This window comes from Salvelinus sp. IW2-2015, unplaced genomic scaffold, assembly GCF_002910315.2.
Source record: "Salvelinus sp. IW2-2015 unplaced genomic scaffold, ASM291031v2 Un_scaffold1391, whole genome shotgun sequence".
In the NCBI taxonomy this organism is placed as follows: Eukaryota; Metazoa; Chordata; class Actinopteri; order Salmoniformes; family Salmonidae; genus Salvelinus; species Salvelinus sp. IW2-2015.
Genome location: NW_019942879.1, coordinates 139,441 through 158,261, shown reverse-complemented (window position 1 = coordinate 158,261; position 18,821 = coordinate 139,441). Strand labels below are relative to the sequence as shown.

The 18,821-nt window shown below is 44.4% G+C and overlaps 2 protein-coding genes across 3 annotated transcripts; one reads left to right on the top strand and one right to left on the bottom strand.

Annotated features, from left to right (window-relative positions):
* Window positions 1-38: 38 nt before the first annotated feature.
* LOC112070691 (cerebellar degeneration-related protein 2-like) lies at window positions 39-11,068 on the top strand. Its single transcript, XM_024138129.2, has 5 exons — window positions 39-820; window positions 6,880-6,951; window positions 8,609-8,757; window positions 9,049-9,213; window positions 9,393-11,068. The coding sequence occupies exons 1-5, from the start codon at window positions 737-739 to the stop codon at window positions 10,345-10,347; spliced, it is 1,425 nt and encodes a 474-aa protein (XP_023993897.1). The 5' UTR covers window positions 39-736; the 3' UTR covers window positions 10,348-11,068.
* Window positions 11,069-11,439: 371 nt separating this feature from the next.
* On the bottom strand, window positions 11,440-16,630 carry LOC112070683 (rho GDP-dissociation inhibitor 1). Of its 2 annotated transcripts, none has more exons than XM_024138111.2 (5): window positions 16,408-16,630; window positions 14,673-14,759; window positions 13,898-13,974; window positions 13,615-13,678; window positions 11,440-13,199 (listed from the first exon to the last, which is right to left on the bottom strand). In XM_024138111.2, the coding sequence occupies exons 1-5, from the start codon at window positions 16,595-16,597 to the stop codon at window positions 13,000-13,002; spliced, it is 618 nt and encodes a 205-aa protein (XP_023993879.1). In that variant the 5' UTR covers window positions 16,598-16,630; the 3' UTR covers window positions 11,440-12,999. The 2 variants fall into 2 exon arrangements, with proteins under 2 accessions (XP_023993879.1, XP_023993883.1); XM_024138115.2 differs by having other exon boundaries at window positions 14,673-14,756.
* Between the last annotated feature and the right edge of the window lie 2,191 nt (window positions 16,631-18,821).

Genomic DNA, 18,821 nt, shown 5'->3' with positions numbered 1-18,821 from the left:
TGTCTAGTGGCTGGTACTAANGTATCCAAAAACCCCAGCCATCACACACATTTACTCCATGTGAGACCTGTTTACAATAAAATCTCTAACACTGAATGTCTAGTGGCTGGTACTAAGTGGCTCATGGGCTATATACAATTAGATTAAGTGGAGAGACTGTTTTATGGAGCAGCATCTTCCCCTGTATAGGGAAGGGGGTTGGGGATCGTTGCAGAATGGATCTGGAGACTTATCAGTGCAAAGCTCGAGTGAGTGGGGGCTTGTAACAACAACGGCCTACGTAAATCACAATGGCGGGGGGGGGGGGAATTATGCGTGGCATTTGCCAGTGTCACACGTTTTGTTCTGTGAACGTACACGTCTCAATATTGTACAATTTATTTCGTACGTTATTCTCTATTTTTATTGTAGGCCGACAGTGCTGTCGTTGCGTATAGGGACTTGCGTGCAGTGTCCAGTTTGTGCGAGCATTTGTCGGTCTTGAGATATTCATTTAGTGTCAGGTGCGGTAAATTGACGCATCTGTCTCATTCGAATGGTTCATTGCAGAATGTTGGGGGCAGGTGCGCCCGCGGCTTTCCTAGTGAATGATAAAGGTCGCTGAAAGGGTTACGGTTTGGGAGGCTGCGCAGTTCGAGATTTCGTGGTCATACGAGGCATGCTTTCGCTTCCGGGCGAGCGGTCAGAGATGTTACAGAGCGCACGGTGAACATCCACAACGATAGACCGAGCATCGATGCTTCGTGCAGGCAGAATGGAGGAGTTTGTTACGGAGGAAGATGAGCCATGGTACGACCAACGGGATTTGGAGCAGGGTGAGTAGACTGACACACCGTTGTTGTTATATTTGTTGCAGGTTTTGTTTAGCCTTGTATGCGAATCATTCTGATACAATAAAAACATTCCCAGCAAAAAGCAGCTGATGCTGGCTACCGACCTCATCACTGTCATGTAATGCAACAACCTGAAGATGTCTCAAAGGATGCTAATTGACCCTTCAAGAAAATAAGACAATAGTATTGACATGATTCATTTGAAGAATTCATGACATGTTCTACAATTTTGGCTCGATATACAAGCGTGCGTGTCTGGAATGGACTACTGTCTTAATTGTCGATATTATCCTTGATATGATCAAACTGAGAAATTGTGATGGCGTTCATGCACTTTCAAGACAGACCCCATCACCCCAAGTCCCATACATTTAAGAACGAGGCGTGGGAACTATCGAAATTCTGCTGCAGGTTTCACCTGTCAGACCATGTTATACTCTGTTATTCTCGCCTCCTCTCTCTCTCGCTGTCTCTCTGTTGCTCTCTCTGACACACACACACACACACACACACACACAGCCCTACTTCCATTTCTCTCATTTCCACCTCTCTGTGTATAAGCACTGTTCTAGACTTCCCCTTTATCCCTTATCGAGCTCTTTGCCAGTTATTCTGATGTCAGTGAAGTGCTTGTTCTCAGAATAACCCTGCTGTCTGTCTGACTTCACCCTCCATCTCTCACATCATATATGATAAACGGTCACGTGCCAACCCTCTGCCCTCGGTTATTTTTCTCAAGTCACCAAAATGCTGAGTCGTGGTTCCCTCTTGCATGGGGATGTGCTGGTGAGGTATTAGGTGATGGAGCCTGACATCAGGCTGACAGACCGAGAGATGATCTAAAACAAGTGGGATATTCAGGGAGACAACTGGTTGACATTCGCAGGATTCTGTGGAATTTTGAACAAAGATTCTATGCAGTTGCAATCTCTGAGTGAGGGAAATGTCAGAGTTCTGTATTTAAAAAAAAAAAAAGATTTATTACTGGGTAGACTGAAGACACAGGACATTTACTAACCTAATGTCTGTGCTCTGATAAAAAAATAGGGATCAACAATGGAGACGCTCCCATAGAATCTATGTTTTGAGACGCTTGAAAAGGCACATAATACACACTACCTTTTCCATTCACCCAGGGCGTAGTCTGATAATACATCCCTCCTATAGAGTGACACACCCCTTTATATCTCTTCCTCAACTGTTTGATTTAGTTAACTCAATTGGACCCCATCGTCTGTCTCTTCCTCCACTAATGGATAAATAGACATAGATGAGGGCCTGTGTAGTCTCTGCTCTCACTCCCTGTGTATTGATCTGGCAGAGCATTGTCTCCCACCTCTGGTCTTATCCCCATATTTCGAAACAGAACGGGAAAGAAGCTATTGTTATAGCATTTTAAATGTCTCCACAAATGATGATATAGGTCAAAGCCGTATTTTCCTAGCAATCATTCATTCTAAAGGGTAGGGTTGGTTTATTACGATGGTAGGCGGTGTGAGTTCCAGATGGTGTGATGCGGTACAGTTGGAATCGGAAGTTTACATACACTTAGGTTGGAGTCATTAAAACTCGTTTTTCAACCACTCCACAAATTTCTTGTTAACAAACTATAGTTTTGGTAAGTCGGTTAGGACATCTACTTTGTGCATGACAAGTCATTTTTCCAACAATTGTTTACAGACAGATTATTTCACTTAATTCACTGTATCACAATTCCAGTGGGTCAGACGTTTACATACACTAATTTGACTGTGCCTTTAAACAGCTTGGAAAATTACAGAAAATCATGTCATGGCTTTAGAAGCTTCTTATAGGCTAATTGACATAATTTTAGTCAATTGGAGGTGTACCTGTGGATGTATTTCAAGGCTTACCTTCAAACTCAGTGCCTCTTTGCTTGACATCATGGGAAAATCTAAAGAAATCAGCCAAGACCTCAGAAAAAAAATTGTAGACCTCCACAAGTCTGGTTCATCCTTGGGAGCAATTACCAAACGCCTGAAGGTACCACGTTCATCTGTACAAACAATAGTATGCAAGTATAAACACCATGGGACCACGCAGCCGTCATTCCGCTCAGGAAGGAGACGCGTTCTGTCTCCTAGAGATGAACGTACTTTGGTGCGAAAAGTGCAAATCAATCCCAGAACAACAGCAAAGGACCTTGTGAAGATGCTGGAGGAAACGGGCACAAAATGTCTATATCCACAGGTAAACTAGTCCTATATCGACACAACCTGATAGGCCGCTCAGCAAGGAAGAAGCCACTGCTCCAAAACCACCATTAAAAAAAAAAGCCAGACTACGGTTTGCAACTGCACATGGGGACAAAGATTGTACTTTTTGGAGAAATGTCCTCTGGTCTGATGAAACAAACAGAACTGTTTGGCCATAATGACCATCGTTATGTTTGGAGGAAAAAGGGGGAGGCTTGCAAGCCGAAGAACACCATCCCAACCGTGAAGCACGGGGGTGGCAGCATCATGTTGTGGGGGTGCCTTGCAAGACGGACTGGTGCATTTCACAAAATAGATGGCATCATGAGGATGGAAAATTGTGGATATATTGAAGCAACATCTCAAGACATCAGTCAGGAAGTTAAAGCATGATCGCAAATGGGTCTTCCAAATGGACAATGACCCCAAGCATACTTCCAAAGTGGTGTCAAAATGGCTTAAGGACAACAAAGTCAAGGTATTGGAGTGGCCATCACAAAACCCTGACCTCAATCCCATAGAAAATTTGTGGGCAGAACTGAAAAAGTGTGTGTGAGGCCTACAAACCTGACTCGGTTACACCAGCTCTGTCAGGAGAAATGGGCCAAAATTCACCCAACTTATAGTGGGAAGGATACCTGAAGCGTTTGATCCAAGTTACAATTTTAAAGGCAATGCTACCAAATACTAATTGAGTGTATGTAAACTTCTGACCCACTGGGAATGTGGTGAAAGAAACAAACGCTGAATTAAATAATTCTCTCTACTATTATTCTGACATTTCACATTCTTAAAATAACGTGTTGATCCTAACTGACCTAAGACCAGGAATTTTTACTCGGATTGAATGTCAGGAATTGTGAAAAACTGAGTAGAAATGTATTTGGTTAAGGTGTATGTAAACTTCCGACTTCAACTGTATGTACAGTATATGTCCTTCCCTAGCCCAGGCCTCGTCCTCCACATCACCCCATTGACCGATGACCCAGAAAATAAAAGCAGCTTTGCGTCTCATCAGTGTTTCCCTGGTCAGGGTTTAGGAAGCAGGTGGGTTCTGCAGCCAGCAGCAGGCTCGATCTCATCTCACAGATTTATTGAAAATGGAGAGTCGGAGCATTAAGTCCAGCTGGATGATCTGATTAGGGGGGCCCCAGACATGGCCTCTCAGGCTGGGATCAGAGACCCTGCATATAAAGTTGTAATAGTACAGTTTTAGCATGCTGTTCCAACCAAGGGGTCATATTGTATTTGCTATGGTCTATTTCCACTCACTTTCACACAGTGAATATGTGATTATTATGTAAGTGATCTCTATTCAGGGCTGCTACCCTCAGTGGTCATAATCATCAGCTCAGCATGTGTATTCTGTCTGTCCAGATGGTAAGGTATGACGTCATAGTTGTAGCAGCTGGTGCAGTGTGGTTGTGATGTGCTTCACTAGATGCTATATGAGTTATACACATTTGAGGGCATAAGGATGATGCATAGCCACACGTGCAGAAGGCTGCAGTGCACATGAGCTGTGTGTGCCAAGGTGGCCATGGGGAGATGTCAGTTTGACAGTGTCATTGCTTTGTCCTGTTACAATTCTTATGTTATTCACTTGTATTCAATGAAGTGGGTACATGATTTCTCCTATTTACCGGGATATCTCTTGCCCTCTCAGCAAACTCAGATTCTTATCCGTTTGCCAGCACAAACAACCGTTGTGCTGCAGCGTTTTGATAAAGGCACAACCATAAGATTACATAAGAGCTGGTACTGTTTATAATACAGACCCTTATCACTCTTCTAGTTCTCTCTCGGTTATCCTCTGTCCATTGTTTTAAAACAGGAAGATATGGTAGCCTACAGAAATGTTTAGCTACAGTACCAGTCAAAAGTTTGGACACATCTACTCATTCAAGGGTTTTTCTTTATTTTTACTATTTTCTACATTATAGAATAATAGTGAAGACGTCAAAACTATGAAATAACAAATATGGAATCGTGTAGTAACCAAAAAAGTGTTAAACAATTCTTCAAAGTAGCCACCCTTTGCCTTGATGACAGCTTCGCACACTTGGCATTCTCTCAACCAGCTTCACCTGGAATGCTTTTCCAACAGTCTTGAAGGAGTTCCCACGTATGCTGAGCACTTGTTGGCTGCTTTTCCTTCACTTTGCGGTCCAACTCATCCCAAACCATCTCAATTGGGTTGAGGTTGGGTAATTGTGGAGGCCAGGTCATCTGATGCAGAACTCCATCACTCTCCTTCTTGGTCAAATAGCCCTTACACAGCCTGGAGGTGTGTTTTGGATGATAGTCCCACTAAGCGCAAACCAGACTACGCTGTAGTCATGCTGGTTAAGTGAGCCTTGAATTCTAAATAAATCACTGACAGTGTCACCAGCAAAGCACACCATCACACCTCCTCCATGCTTCATGGTGGGAACCACACATGCGGAGATCATCCGTTCACCTAATCTGCGTTACAAAGACACACAGCGGTTGGAAACAAAAATCTAAAATTTGGACTCCTCATACCAAAGGACAGAGTTCCACCAGTCTAATGTCCATTGCTTGTGTTTCTTGGCCCAAGCAAGTCTCTTCTTCTTATTGGTGTCCTTTAGTAGTGATTTCTTTGCAGCAATTTGACCATGAAGGCCTGATTCACGCAGTCTACTCTGAATAGTTGATGTTGAGATGTGTCTTACTTGAACTCTGAAGCATTTATTTGGGCTGCAATCTGGTGCGCAGTTAACTCTAATGGACTTTTTCTCTGCAGCAGAAGTAACTTTGGGTCTTCCTTCCCTGGGTCAGTCCTCATGAGAGCTAGTTTCATCATATCGCTTGATGGTTTTTGTGATTGCACTTGAAGAAACTTTCAAAGCTCTTAATTTTCCATATTGACTGAACTTCATGTCTTAAAGTAATGATGGACTATCATTTTCTCTTTGCTTATTTGAGCTGTTCTTGTCATAATATGGACTTGGTCTTTTACCAAATAGGGTTATCTTCTATATACCACCCTTACCTTGACACAACACAACTGATTGGCTCAAACACATTAAGAAGGAAAGAAATTCAACAAATTAACTTCTAACAAGGCACACCTGTTAATTGAAATGCATTCCAGGTGAGTACCTCATGAAGCTGGTTGGGGGAATGCCAAGAGTGTGCAAAGCTGTCATCAAGGGTGGTTACAATAAAGAATCTCAAATATAAGATATTTTTGTTTGTTTAACACTTTTTTTTGGTTGGTACATGATTCCAAATGTGTTATTTCATAGTTTTGATGTCTTCACTATTATTCTGCAATGTAGAAAATAGTAAAAATAAAGAAAAACCCTTGAATGAGTAGGTGTCCAAACTTTTGACTGGTACTGTACATGTTGAAGACGGGCCTCTTGTCGTCTGCCTCTGTCCCTTTTTGAATTGTTAGCTCCTGTTGCCATTCATTGCATTATCTCTGATACACACACTCACGCACACACACAGCTACTGCTCCAGACAGCCATACTATAATTCAACTCATGTTCCTTAGATGTGTACTGTGCAGCAGCATGGTGTTCCCCCTGTCTCTTATACACATCTAGATGTGTATAAGAGACAGTTTATGTACAGCTCTTCTTTTTGGAGTGGGGTAATAAGAACTAAGAGGGATATTTCTGTCATTCTCACCAGGAGTAATGGTAAATGAGTTCTGAGATGACCTGTATTGGTGTTTTGCCCTGTGTAATCCAGACAACCTAGTTAGCACAGGCTCTTTCACCCTTATCCTCCTCCTTTCCCCTGCAGTCAGACTCCATTTTCTCTGTCTCTTATACACATCTAGATGTGTATAAGAGACAGACAAGGAGCTGGAGGACTCCCTACAACAGATGTACATCAACAATGAGGAACAGGTGCAGGAGATCGAGGTATAGCATCATACCACTTTCACTAACTATGTGTGAGCATGTGTATATGTCATGAATGATCCTTCAGTGCCCTGCCCATCTTCTGAAAACATCTGAAACCCTACCTCTTCAAACAGTATCTTAAATAATCCTCCTCATMACCTTRAMCMCCCCCCCCCCCCCAAAAAAAAACTGAAACATCACTTGACCCCTCTCCCCTTTCTGACTCTACTGGGAGCTACTTTGAGGAAAAATGTCCTTTGTATGGCTTTGTGGTTGTCCCAACTTGCTATCTGAAGATGAATGTACTTAACTGTAAGTTGCTCTGGATAAGAGTGTCTGCTAAATGACTAAAATGTAAAAATGCAATTAAATGTTGAATTGCTGAGGCCATATTGTCAAGCATGGCACCAGACTGGTGTGTTAGCTGGAGTGTGTGGGTTTTAAACTACTGACGGTGCACTTCATGATCCTGCAAAGTGGCTCTTCTCTCTAGGCTAGCACAATTCAATCTCCTTGATGCGCCATCAAGCCAATTAAACCCTGCAGAGCTCTGATAGGAGAGGCGCAGAGTACAGCTGCATCTGTCTCTTATACACATCTAGATGTGTATAAGAGACAGCCCTACAACAGATGTACATCAACAATGAGGAACAGGTGCAGGAGATCGAGGTATAGCATCATACCACTTTCACTAACTATGTGTGAGCATGTGTATATGTCATGAATGATCCTTCAGTGCCCTGCCCATCTTCTGAAAACATCTGAAACCCTACCTCTTCAAACAGTATCTTAAATAATCCTCCTCATCACCTTGACCCCCCCCCCCCCCCCCCAAAAAAACTGAAACATCACTTGACCCCTCTCCCCTTTCTGACTCTACTGGGAGCTACTTTGAGGAAAAATGTCCTTTGTATGGCTTTGTGGTTGTCCCAACTTGCTATCTGAAGATGAATGTACTTAACTGTAAGTTGCTCTGGATAAGAGTGTCTGCTAAATGACTAAAATGTAAAAATGCAATTAAATGTTGAATTGCTGAGGCCATATTGTCAAGCATGGCACCAGACTGGTGTGTTAGCTGGAGTGTGTGGGTTTTAAACTACTGACGGTGCACTTCATGATCCTGCAAAGTGGCTCTTCTCTCTAGGCTAGCACAATTCAATCTCCTTGATGCGCCATCAAGCCAATTAAACCCTGCAGAGCTCTGATAGGAGAGGCGCAGAGTACAGCTGCATGAGAGAGGGAGAGCGAGAGAGTGTGTGTTTACTTAGAGTGTGCGGCTGTGGCTGTGTGGGAGAGAGGAACCCACTGACTCCTCTGAGCCAGATCTGCCACCTCATTAGACAACAAAGACTGGCCAATCACACACATTAATCTGCTTGAGAAGAAGAATAAAGTTGATCCACATTTGTTTGTGTAGACAGGAATTAGGAAATTGTGATGCTATTTTACTTAACCATCATGGAATCCTGTCATATCTGTGACTTATTTTTATTTTACAGCAGTGTCTGGCATTGGGTGTATCTCAATAGTCTAAAACAGCTTCCTCTCCTCTCCTCCTCTCCATTTGCACTGATGTAACATATAGATGTCCAGTTATTTTATATTAGTTTTAGACTCTTTAGATTGTCTCCCTGTAAGGTCCATGTCTTCATTCACACGTCTATTCCCCCTGCAGTACCTGTCCAAGCAGCTGGAGATGCTGAGGGAGATGAACGAGCAGCATGCCAAGGTCTACGAGCAGCTAGACGTGACGGCCAGAGAGCTGGAGATCACCAATGAGAAACTGGTTATAGAGAGCAAGGCCTCGCAGCAGAAGATAGACAGGTGAGGGTTAATACTCTCCTGAGTTGTTCTAGCTGCTATTATGAGCATTCACTCTATGTAAGACTGTACCATGACCTCTTTCTTCATGGTGTTTGTACCAGGGATTTCTAAGAAATATTTGGTTTAAGAGTTAACAAGCTCAGTTCTTGAATGGTTCCTACTGTTCATAGTAAATAAATGCGTCTTACCGTTGTTTTTGTAACAGGCTCAGTATCGTCACGGTACAGTATTGTACATTATGTTGTAAATAAGATTTAGTCCACTTTCGTTTGTGTGTGCGCGCACTTCCAGGTTGACGGGTACCATGGAGACACTGCAGGCTCAGGTGGATACCATGACAGCTCGTGTGGAGGAACTACGTACACTAGAGGAGCTGAGGGTCCACAGAGAGAAGCGGGAGCGACGCAAGACTGTCCACTCCTTCCCCTGCCTTAAAGAACTCTGCACTGCACCAAAGTACAGTAAAGAGCAATGCTCTATGTAGTCTCTCTCAAAAGTCCAAGTACTCTGTGAAAGTATGCTAATATGCTGAGTACATTTGCCAAATGACCTGAATGTATGGTGTTCAGATTACATAAGAATGCAATCTCCCTGCTGTATCCTTGTGCTCCTCTGTGTGGTGTATCRCTCTACAGGTATGAGGATGGCTTYCTGGTGGCCAACCCCGGCAGTGTGGACCTGGTGTCTGAGCGTGAGCRCCGGCCGCTGGACGAGGAGAACGAGCGTCTAAAGGGTGTGGTCTCCTCCCTGAGGTCCRCCATGGTGGCAGAACGGGGCCGGAGGGAGGGGGCAGAGAGGGAGTGCACAGCTGTGCTGCAGGAGTTTGAGCTTATGGAACAACGCCTCCTGGGGGCTGAGGGCTGCCAGCTGCGAGTGCAGGAGCTGGAGGCRGAGCTACAGGAGATGCAGCAGCTGAGGAGGTCCCGGGTCTGTCTGTTGGATGAGGGTCTGGAGCAGACCCTGCTCAACAATGCCCCCGAGACCGACACACCCGAGGAGGGACCGGGGCAAAAGGAGGGAGGGGAGGGGACAGGAGGAGGGGGGCAGCAGGGAGGCCCCGTGAGGAAGAGCTGCAGCGACACGGCGCTCAACGCCATCTCGGCCTGCGACGCCTCTGGCAGGCGACAGGGCAGCTACGCAATCCACGCCAATGGCGTGCGCAAGCGGGGCATGTCCATCCTGAGGGAAGTGGACGAGCAGTACCATGCCCTGCTAGAGAAATACGAGGAGCTGCTGGGGAAGTGCCGGCGCCACGAGGAGAGCATGTGCCACGCGGGGGTGCAGACGTCACGCCCTGTCTCCAGAGACCCCTCCATGAAGGACTACGGCATGGCCACGCCCGGCCCCTCAGCCATGGCTGCTGCACCCCCCACCCCGCCCCAGACCCCCTCCACCCCAGAGGCCCTGGAGGGCATCAGCCGGCAGGTAGACCAGGTGGACAAGAGGCTGGGCCAGAACACCCCAGAGTACAAGGCCCTGTTCAAAGAGATCTTCTCCCGCCTGCAGAAGACCAAGAGTGAAGTGAACTCCAAGGGTAGAAAGTCCCCAAGGGTAGGAAGTCCTAAGGGAAAAAAGTCCAAAGACAAATGAGCTGCTTTCGTGATTCTACTGAACACGACCTCTCCTGGTACTACTGAACACGACCTCTCCTGGTACTACTGAACATGCACTGAAAACAATGGGTACAAAAGCCACAGGTGTTTTTTCTTAATTTGTTTCTTTGTTTGACCGTGTTTGTTCAAAGTGATCACTTGATGTCTTAATGACAGGTTACCTGTACTTCTGCACTGGGGAAATGATTCAATCTACTGTGGATGATCCCCTCCGCTGTTTTATCCATCTCTCTGGATACTGCCACATTTCACCCATCCCAATATGAATGAATTGTACATCTGACGACATTCATCCTCTGGGTAGATGAAATGCCTTGATTCTTGACCTAACTTAAGATAATTTATGACAACATAGTTCTGCCATAAAATCTGTTTGACCCGTCTTTGGTCAAGACAATCCAGTACAATGTTTAAATGACTGAGCGTGTATACTGAGACTGCACTAATTGCTATTTAATGTTTTTGATGACTGACAATGAATAACATGGCAGAGCTATTCATAAAATGTGTTGTCAAAAACAATCTAGTTAAATATTCCTGATGTTCTCAATGAATAACACTGTTGCCTTAACATCTTAGGCTTCATGTATGCATCTATCCAACATTGGTTTTGAAGCCAGTAGACTTCAACTGAGGGAGCCCATGGTACTCAAGTAGTAACTTGTTCTAAAATAAATACTGTATGTAAACTGTAAAACTATCAGTGTATTGGTGAATTTACCTTTTGTATAAGGATTCTCAAGATAGATAATGTTGCCCAAGCTAGAGAACGGAGGACCTGATGATGCACTGTGTAGAAATGGAACTCAACCACACTTGACTAAGCTACTGTAACTGTGCTCTAAGCACCGACTCCATGGAAAGATCTCCATGACTCCTTGTTTTCTGGACTGCTTATTTCAAGTACACAAGGGGCTTTAGCTGCCCTCTTATCAGTACTTACTTTTCATTGTGTACAAACTTCATGTGATATGGTCTATGCTGGTGTGTTAGATGGAGATTGCATGATAGACGGGTAAAGATGGTTTACAGAACGTTGTACTTTAGAGCTGGATCAATAACAGAAGTGTAAAAAGTAACATGACTTTATTGATTAAAAAGACAGCGTGACCTCCAGTCTGAAGACTTCAATGGGACAGAATACTGTTCTCCAGGTGGCACAGAGGAGTAGTTACACAGAATCAAAACCATACTGAAACAATGAACCATTGAAACCAAACAAAGCCTGAGCCCTACATCACAAGTTATGACGTTGAAAAATGGAGTGTAGAAAAATATAACATGGTTATGTAGTAGTAAGAGGTCTTGGCTGATCTCGTTCTACTTAACTCTGGGTCTGTGCACAAGTTAGACCTGACCTAAAACATCAGGTCCAAAGTTCAAAACTATTTGATGTTGAGCTCCCATTCTGAATGTCTGGAAGTCAGACCTTAGCAGAGAGCAGCTGGTGGTTGTAAAGGCTAGAGGCACAGACAGTTTTGGTAATCCTGGAGTTGATTCATACTCGAGGTGAGTGGATTAACATTCCTCTGCTCACAAGGGCCACCAGCAAGGCCCCACAGTAATGGAGTTAGTGACTGGAAGAAAGCCTCAGTCTGCTTAGAGCGCATCTGACAAGGAGCTCATTTCTTAGTTGTCAACAAAACCAGGTTCTTTATATCAGCAAACAGCACTAAAGGTGGTCCACATTGAGACCACCTGATGTGGTGAGGAGGGAGAGATGGCTGCTGTTCACTTTCATGGTCTACTTCTACTGGCTAATCTGGAAAGGTAGTACAAGCATCTCAATGGTCTGTCTGATCATCTGTTCGCGCCTAAAACTCTTTTACTCAAACCCTGTAGGAGGCTCTCGTAACAATCGGACAGTTCTGTTCTAAAGGCAAATGGCTCTGTGATCATTTCCTTCATCGTTAGTTCTACAGGAATCCTCTAAGGCCACTTGGCTGCTGAATGAACTAGGTAGGGAGGTGAAAACCCTGATCAGGAAGAGGCACACTTGCACCTTCAGCAGGTGGTCACAGTGCCTCTGGTGGACTGCCGGTAAGTGCTGATCATGCCACCTCTTAAGTTAGGAATTCACACTAGTTCCAGAATAAACTGATTGTGTGGACTCTGGTACATATAATCTGCTCAAAGGCTTTCCACTGACAGAGGGCAACATCCCCAACAAAGAGTACAGAGTGTGGACCTACCACAGCCTTTAACACACAGCAACACCTTTAAAAGGCAGATCCTGGTTGTATAAAATCAGCAGGAAGGGGGGTGAAAAGGAATGACAGGGAAAGAAGAGGGGATGAAGGGAATTCACACAGTTGATTATGACATCCATATCAAGAGCTATAACAAATCAATCTTTCATTTAAAAAAAACAAACATTTATATACAAACTAACCAAAACAAATTCATGATTGTGCACATGATTTGCTTTCTCCACATATTCAATACTCAGCATCACAAGGAGTGTGTGGGGGGGTGAGTGGCATGACAACGTGATTGGAATGAAACTACTGCAGGGATTGGGGTGGACGAGAGAGCAATTTGCCTTAATTACTTATCACATAATTATGAATTCAAAATAATGGAGGGGGAATAAGAAGAGGGGAATGGGAAGAATTAAGTTGACGGGGACTCAGTCTTTCCACTCTTTCTTGATATTAAGGTTCCACTCCCAGGAGAGGTGGTCGTGCTTATCGTCATCAGTGAACTTGGACTTGATGTTGTAGGTGCCGCGGGCCAGCATGCCTTTAGGGGCCTCCTCCAGAGGGGTCAGGAACTCATACTCTGCCGGCCGCGGCCCGTAGCTCCCCACCATGTAGTCTGACTTGTCAACTACACAGAGAGAGAGAAAAGAGAGGGGCTTAGATTTATTTTCCAAAGTTGCCTCTTGACAAAAACAGGCCATCTCTCTGCGCCACTCCGGAACTATTAACAAGTCATTTAATGACCGTCTAGGAATGCCAATGCAAATACCTCATCTACTAACTTGACCTAATTTCTGTGCACAGGCGAATACAGTCACCTGAGTTGACCAAGCCACTCCCAACATCCAATCCCAGATACATCCCTAACCCCTGTCTCCGATGCACTTGTTGTGGATATCTGAGATAATTGGATAAGTATAATCAATATGGTCATATCCCCATGTTGTCCTGTAGATGGAAGGTACACTATATTGCTTAACCTTATCCGGCCTTCTCAAATCCTCACAGTAGACAGAGCAAGGAAACGAAACAGCAGAACTTACCCTTGACTCCTTTCCTGTAGGTCTGCTGGGCATACTTCAGTCCCGACACAATCTCCTTGTTGACCTGCAGACAGAGACAACAATCAGTGATGAGGTCACATCCTTTTTCCACATCCACCCTTCGGATAAGACAGCAGCCCTTTCATGATAGGACATGGTGTGTATTCAGCTTACAATTGAATTTCAATGTCCAGAACAGCTTGATAGTGGCCAAGCTGACACTGGTCATGTTAGTTGGATTGGATAAACAGACACGTTGTTGAAAAAGGCCAGACTCATTCACCTTGAAGCTGATCTTTATCTTGTACTCCACGCCTTCCTTCAGGACAAAGGACTGTTTCTTAAAGGACTCCAGGTCTCCTGAGGCGGTCGAGCAGAGAGAAAGAGAGAAAGAGAACGTCAGAGACCCTCAGGCAGAGTGAATGCAGGAGCAGTCTATAATTTTGTTCCAATATATGCAATGCACAAAGTTCTCCCCTGGAAGTAATCGTGTTAGACTGGATGGGTGAAAGGTGTCAGATCAGTGATTCAGCATCTTTAAAAATGTGACCACAAAGGCAGGATTTTCTAAGTGTTCCAACAGGGTTGTAGCCTGCTATTATAGTGTCCACTAGATGGCGCTTCCCTGTATGCGAGTTCAGCTCTATGGCCCTGGTTTCTTCCCTGTAGGTGGCTCTACAGGCCATATGAGGGCAGAAGAGTCTCAAACCAGCAGAAGAAATGCCTCATTAACTCAAATAATAAAACCAATCCATTAGGAATGGCCCATGGAATTTGCCTGATATGTCTACTGGAAAACGTATGTTTGTAAACCATAGGTGGCCAGATGTTGCGGCTGCTATGAGGCAATGTCTTTTGTCCACCCAATGGTAAGCTTTAGTTCCACCCTCACACATTCATATGGAAAATATTACATGTGCTCACTACAAAGGCTTCTTTTCACACTAAAACACATTACAAGTCTTTCAATATGGAGCCTTTTCTCAAAAAGTGCACCTCAGCGTATTCAGAAACACACCCTCTAAATACCAGTACAACCACTGTGCTGCTCTACTCACCCTGTAGGTCAAGGGTCAGGGGCAGCGGCGCCGTCTCACACATCAGGGTCAAGCGTGTCACCTGGACATTGGGAGCATTGGGGTCTACTGGGAGAAAGGGAAAAAAAACAAGCAAAGTACAAAATGTAAAAATAGTTCATGGTAAACACAAAAAACATTGACTATTATAAGCAGTGCATGTTTAACTCTTTAGAGTCTAAGACATTGTGGGGTTAATAAGATGCTCATACTATGGATCATTTAGCTATTTGATTTAAAATTTTAGGACCCCTTTAGGTATATATTTTTTTAAATAAAATATTGATTTTGGCCTTTACTACTAAAGCCCATAGAAACGCATTGAATAACACATTCATGAATGGAAAAAAGGTCAGTCAAAAACAAAATCATAAGAAATAAGGTTAAAGTGTCAGTCCTAGATCTAGAAGATATAAAAAATAAACTCTGGGAATATATATATATATATATTTATATATATATATATATAAAAAAAAATTACATATTTAACATATTTAACATATTTAACCACTTTTTTGGGTAGGCACAAAACTACCTTCATTCTTCCATTTCTTTTTAAAACCGGTGACACTTGTGACACAAAATGGAGAATCTCCCCTTTCAATGTCTCCCGAGTGGCGCAGCGGTCTAAGGCACTGCATCTCAGTGCTAGAGGCGTCACTACAGACGTTGGTTCGATTCCAGGCTGTATCACAACCGGCTGTGATTGGGAGTCCCATAGGGCGGTGCACAATTGGCCCAGCGTCGTCTGGGTTAGGATTTGGCTGGGGTAGGCTGTCATTGTAAATAAGAATTTGTTCTTAACTGACTTGCCTAGTTTAAAAAATAAATACAGTGGTCATAGTAGTTTCTAGGTCAAACCGTTCTGTAGTGTTACAGACATTTAACGTGAGACGACCAATTTTCCGGATGTCTCATGGTCTGACAAACACTGTTCTAGCTGTGCCAACTTTCAGATGCGGCAGTATGACATCGGAGGATGTGGTGGATTGAGATGCATCCAAATGCAAAAAAACCTTCTCTCTAGCTTAAATTGACAAGATTTTTTTTTGTTATGGAATTTAGACTGATGCGTCAATCAACTCAAGGGGGTTAAGTCAATAGGCTGAAGCAGAGAACTACAACAGTTCATGAAGAACAGTTCAACTGTGAATAATGACATTTGCAACAGATGGAAGTGAGTATCAGACATAAAACAATGTGAAAATATTTCTACCAGCGATCAGTGGTTCATCGCAGTCATTGATACCGCAGCTCTAACTAAAGCCCAGGCGGCTTGGCCTCCTTTCCAGTCAGCAGCCTGTATCTTGCCAGCCTGTATCTAGTTCACAGACTGTTGCAGGTGTCAGCTACTGACCTGTCTGAGGGGAGGGGGGTAACTGTCACTGCTGTACCCACTGAGCACCAAGACTGCCATCCTGTTGCTCTCTCCCACCCTCTCTTATGGTATTTTCAAACTCATTCAATTACATCCCTGAAAAGAAAGCCTGCTGAAGGACTTGAAAGTAGGAGGAAATTATAAGAAAATAAACAACGAGATGGTTGCATGAGATGTGCATTGTGGATGTGGGTTTGTGGATGTGGGTTTGTTTGTTAATCAGGTCGAGAGGGAGAAACAGTCTGCAGGGCTGGTGTGTCCAAATTGCATGAGTCCGTCTGCAGAGTGTGTGTGTGTGTGTATCTCTACAACATGTGTAGTTGGCGCAGCAACACAAACCTGCAGCCGCGGCGGCGTTCCCCAGGAGGGCCTCCTTGTACTTGCGCAGGCTCTCGTCGTCCTTGTCCAGCTCCTGGATCTCCTGCAGACTCTTCTGAGCGGGGGGCTTGTAGTTGACCCCGCCCTCCGCTTCCTCGTTGGCCGCTGCGATGGCCGCCAGCTGTTCCGGGGTGGGATCCTGCTCTGCCATAGTCTACTGAGAGCGAGAGAGACACAGGTCAGGAGGTTTGGTCCAATACGTTGAAAATAGATCAACAAACTGTGAGCACAAAACATTTGAAAAACCCCTCCAAGGCACTGTCTTACCAAAAAATGTAAAAGCCTTTATTAAGTTACATCGCAGGAGGACAAGATTAAAGACAGCACACCTGAGCGTACTCCCTGAATAGTTTGTCAGGATGAAAAATTGGACCTCCCTACAGTACCTCGTCTTCAGGTAAACCACTGGTCTGAAATGACTGCATTGGTAAAAGACGTGTAGTAGAGACCTCACATGCTACTAACTAATGAATCGTGTGAGATTGGTTACTTTTACAGGGGAGGGAGGAGGTAAGGATGTTGTATTTCCAAACTATTCAAGCAGGGCCAGAGTTTGAAAGATGGTAGCAGSAAAGATGGTTTAGTATGAACCAATAGAAATCCCAGATCACGCTTGTAGGCGATGTCATGGCAACGTTGGCTAGCTAAGCTCATGCGCAGAAAAACGTCACCAGGTCTAGCGGTCGTCTYGCGCAGAACTGCGGATGTACAGGCCATCAGATCAAAGGCACTCCTTCCATATAAAGTTGTTTTTGACAAAAATGAAAACGTGTCACTTTGTCGAGTAACAACTAAGGAATCATTTTTCACTTCTCAAACCCTGGTCGGCCTCAAGTCTGCTTCGCATGGGTTCCCGGAAGTCTTGCGATATTGGGCCTCTGGGTTTAGAAACTCTGTGGTAGCAGTCAACACGCCACTTCCCAGATGCTCATTAGGATCCTTTAAATAAATCTGATTTGCATGCAGTGTGGGGCAGGCACCAGATTAATAGGGTGTCCTGGTAGATGATTATGGACTTACATCCTTCTCTCATTGCACTTTGACCTCAGCAGCCTCATTGCTGCTCTGAAACAATACCCAATCACACACACAGAGCCAGGGCATGTGACTGAGCCTAACCAGAGCCTTCTATTGCGATAAAGATTCCGGGGCCTGACTCACACGTCCTGGCTTGGACTACATTGGACACAGTCCCAGTATGGAGGTCAGACCAGAGGGGCCAGCGCTGTACACGCGGGGGGAACYACRGAGGGCTGGTTGGTCGAAAAGCAGAGCTTTATCTCAACTCAAACCCTCTCCCTCCCTCCTCTACCACACTGTAGTGAGCTACAGTCAAGCTTCTGTGGATCAAGCAGATAACAACATGCTAATGTGGGAGCAGCACCCAGCTGCACTGCATTACCAGTCAACATCAATTAGGGTCTGGGGAGAGTGATGCTAAGCAGGAATCAGRACAACGATATTAGGGGAAGGGTCCTCTTGCCAGAGAGGTGGGTGTCGTGAGGAGAGAGCTGTGAGTGTTGAAATCAACCTTTCCCCCCAGATAGGGAAGGGAAAGAGGATACCTAGTCACTTGCAAAACTGAATGCATTCAACTGAAATGTGTCTTCCGCATTWAACCCAACCCCTCAGAATCAGAGAGTTGCGGGGGGGGCTGCCTTAATCGACATCCCTGTCACCGGCGTCCAGGAGCAGTTGTTGTTGGGGGTTAACTGCCTTGCTTGTTGGGGGTTAACTGCCTAACCTTTCGGTTACTGGCCACCGTTTTTTCTATGGGTACTAGCACTATTCATGACACAAACTGTTCACACCCATCTAGTTAGCGAAGATAACATTTTTGTTGGTTTAAAGCTAATTTCCTGCAATTTGTCACGGGGTACAAAAATGTTGTTGCCGTTTTAAAGCTCACGTTCTTGAAATTCTATACATTTTGCCATGTCTAATGTTTATTCATGTGTTATTTGAGTGACTCAAACATTACAACAAAATCTATGTGCTAAAAAACCTAGCTAAAAAATCTTTAGCTGACATGGCCTAGTTGATCTTTGGACATTTCTGACAAGTTATAAATAGCTCTCTAAGGTCTACAATGACTGAGGAAAACTGATGATACACTACTCAATTTCGAAATCGCACCTACAGCTTTCAAAAAGCCGGACAGAGGTTTTCTTTTTTTTTAGGGGGGGCGGACACCCCTTGCCCCACAGTTTGGGAACCACTACGCTAGGCTACCTGCCGATTAAGTACTGTAGTAATATAGAGGCCTACATCTAGCCTTCGTCTAGCTGGTGTAATACCTCTGCTACACCGAGGTGATTTCATAACACTGCTGCTCTGTGCTTTCTGTCTTCCTTCATGAAGACTGGCCTCCTTGT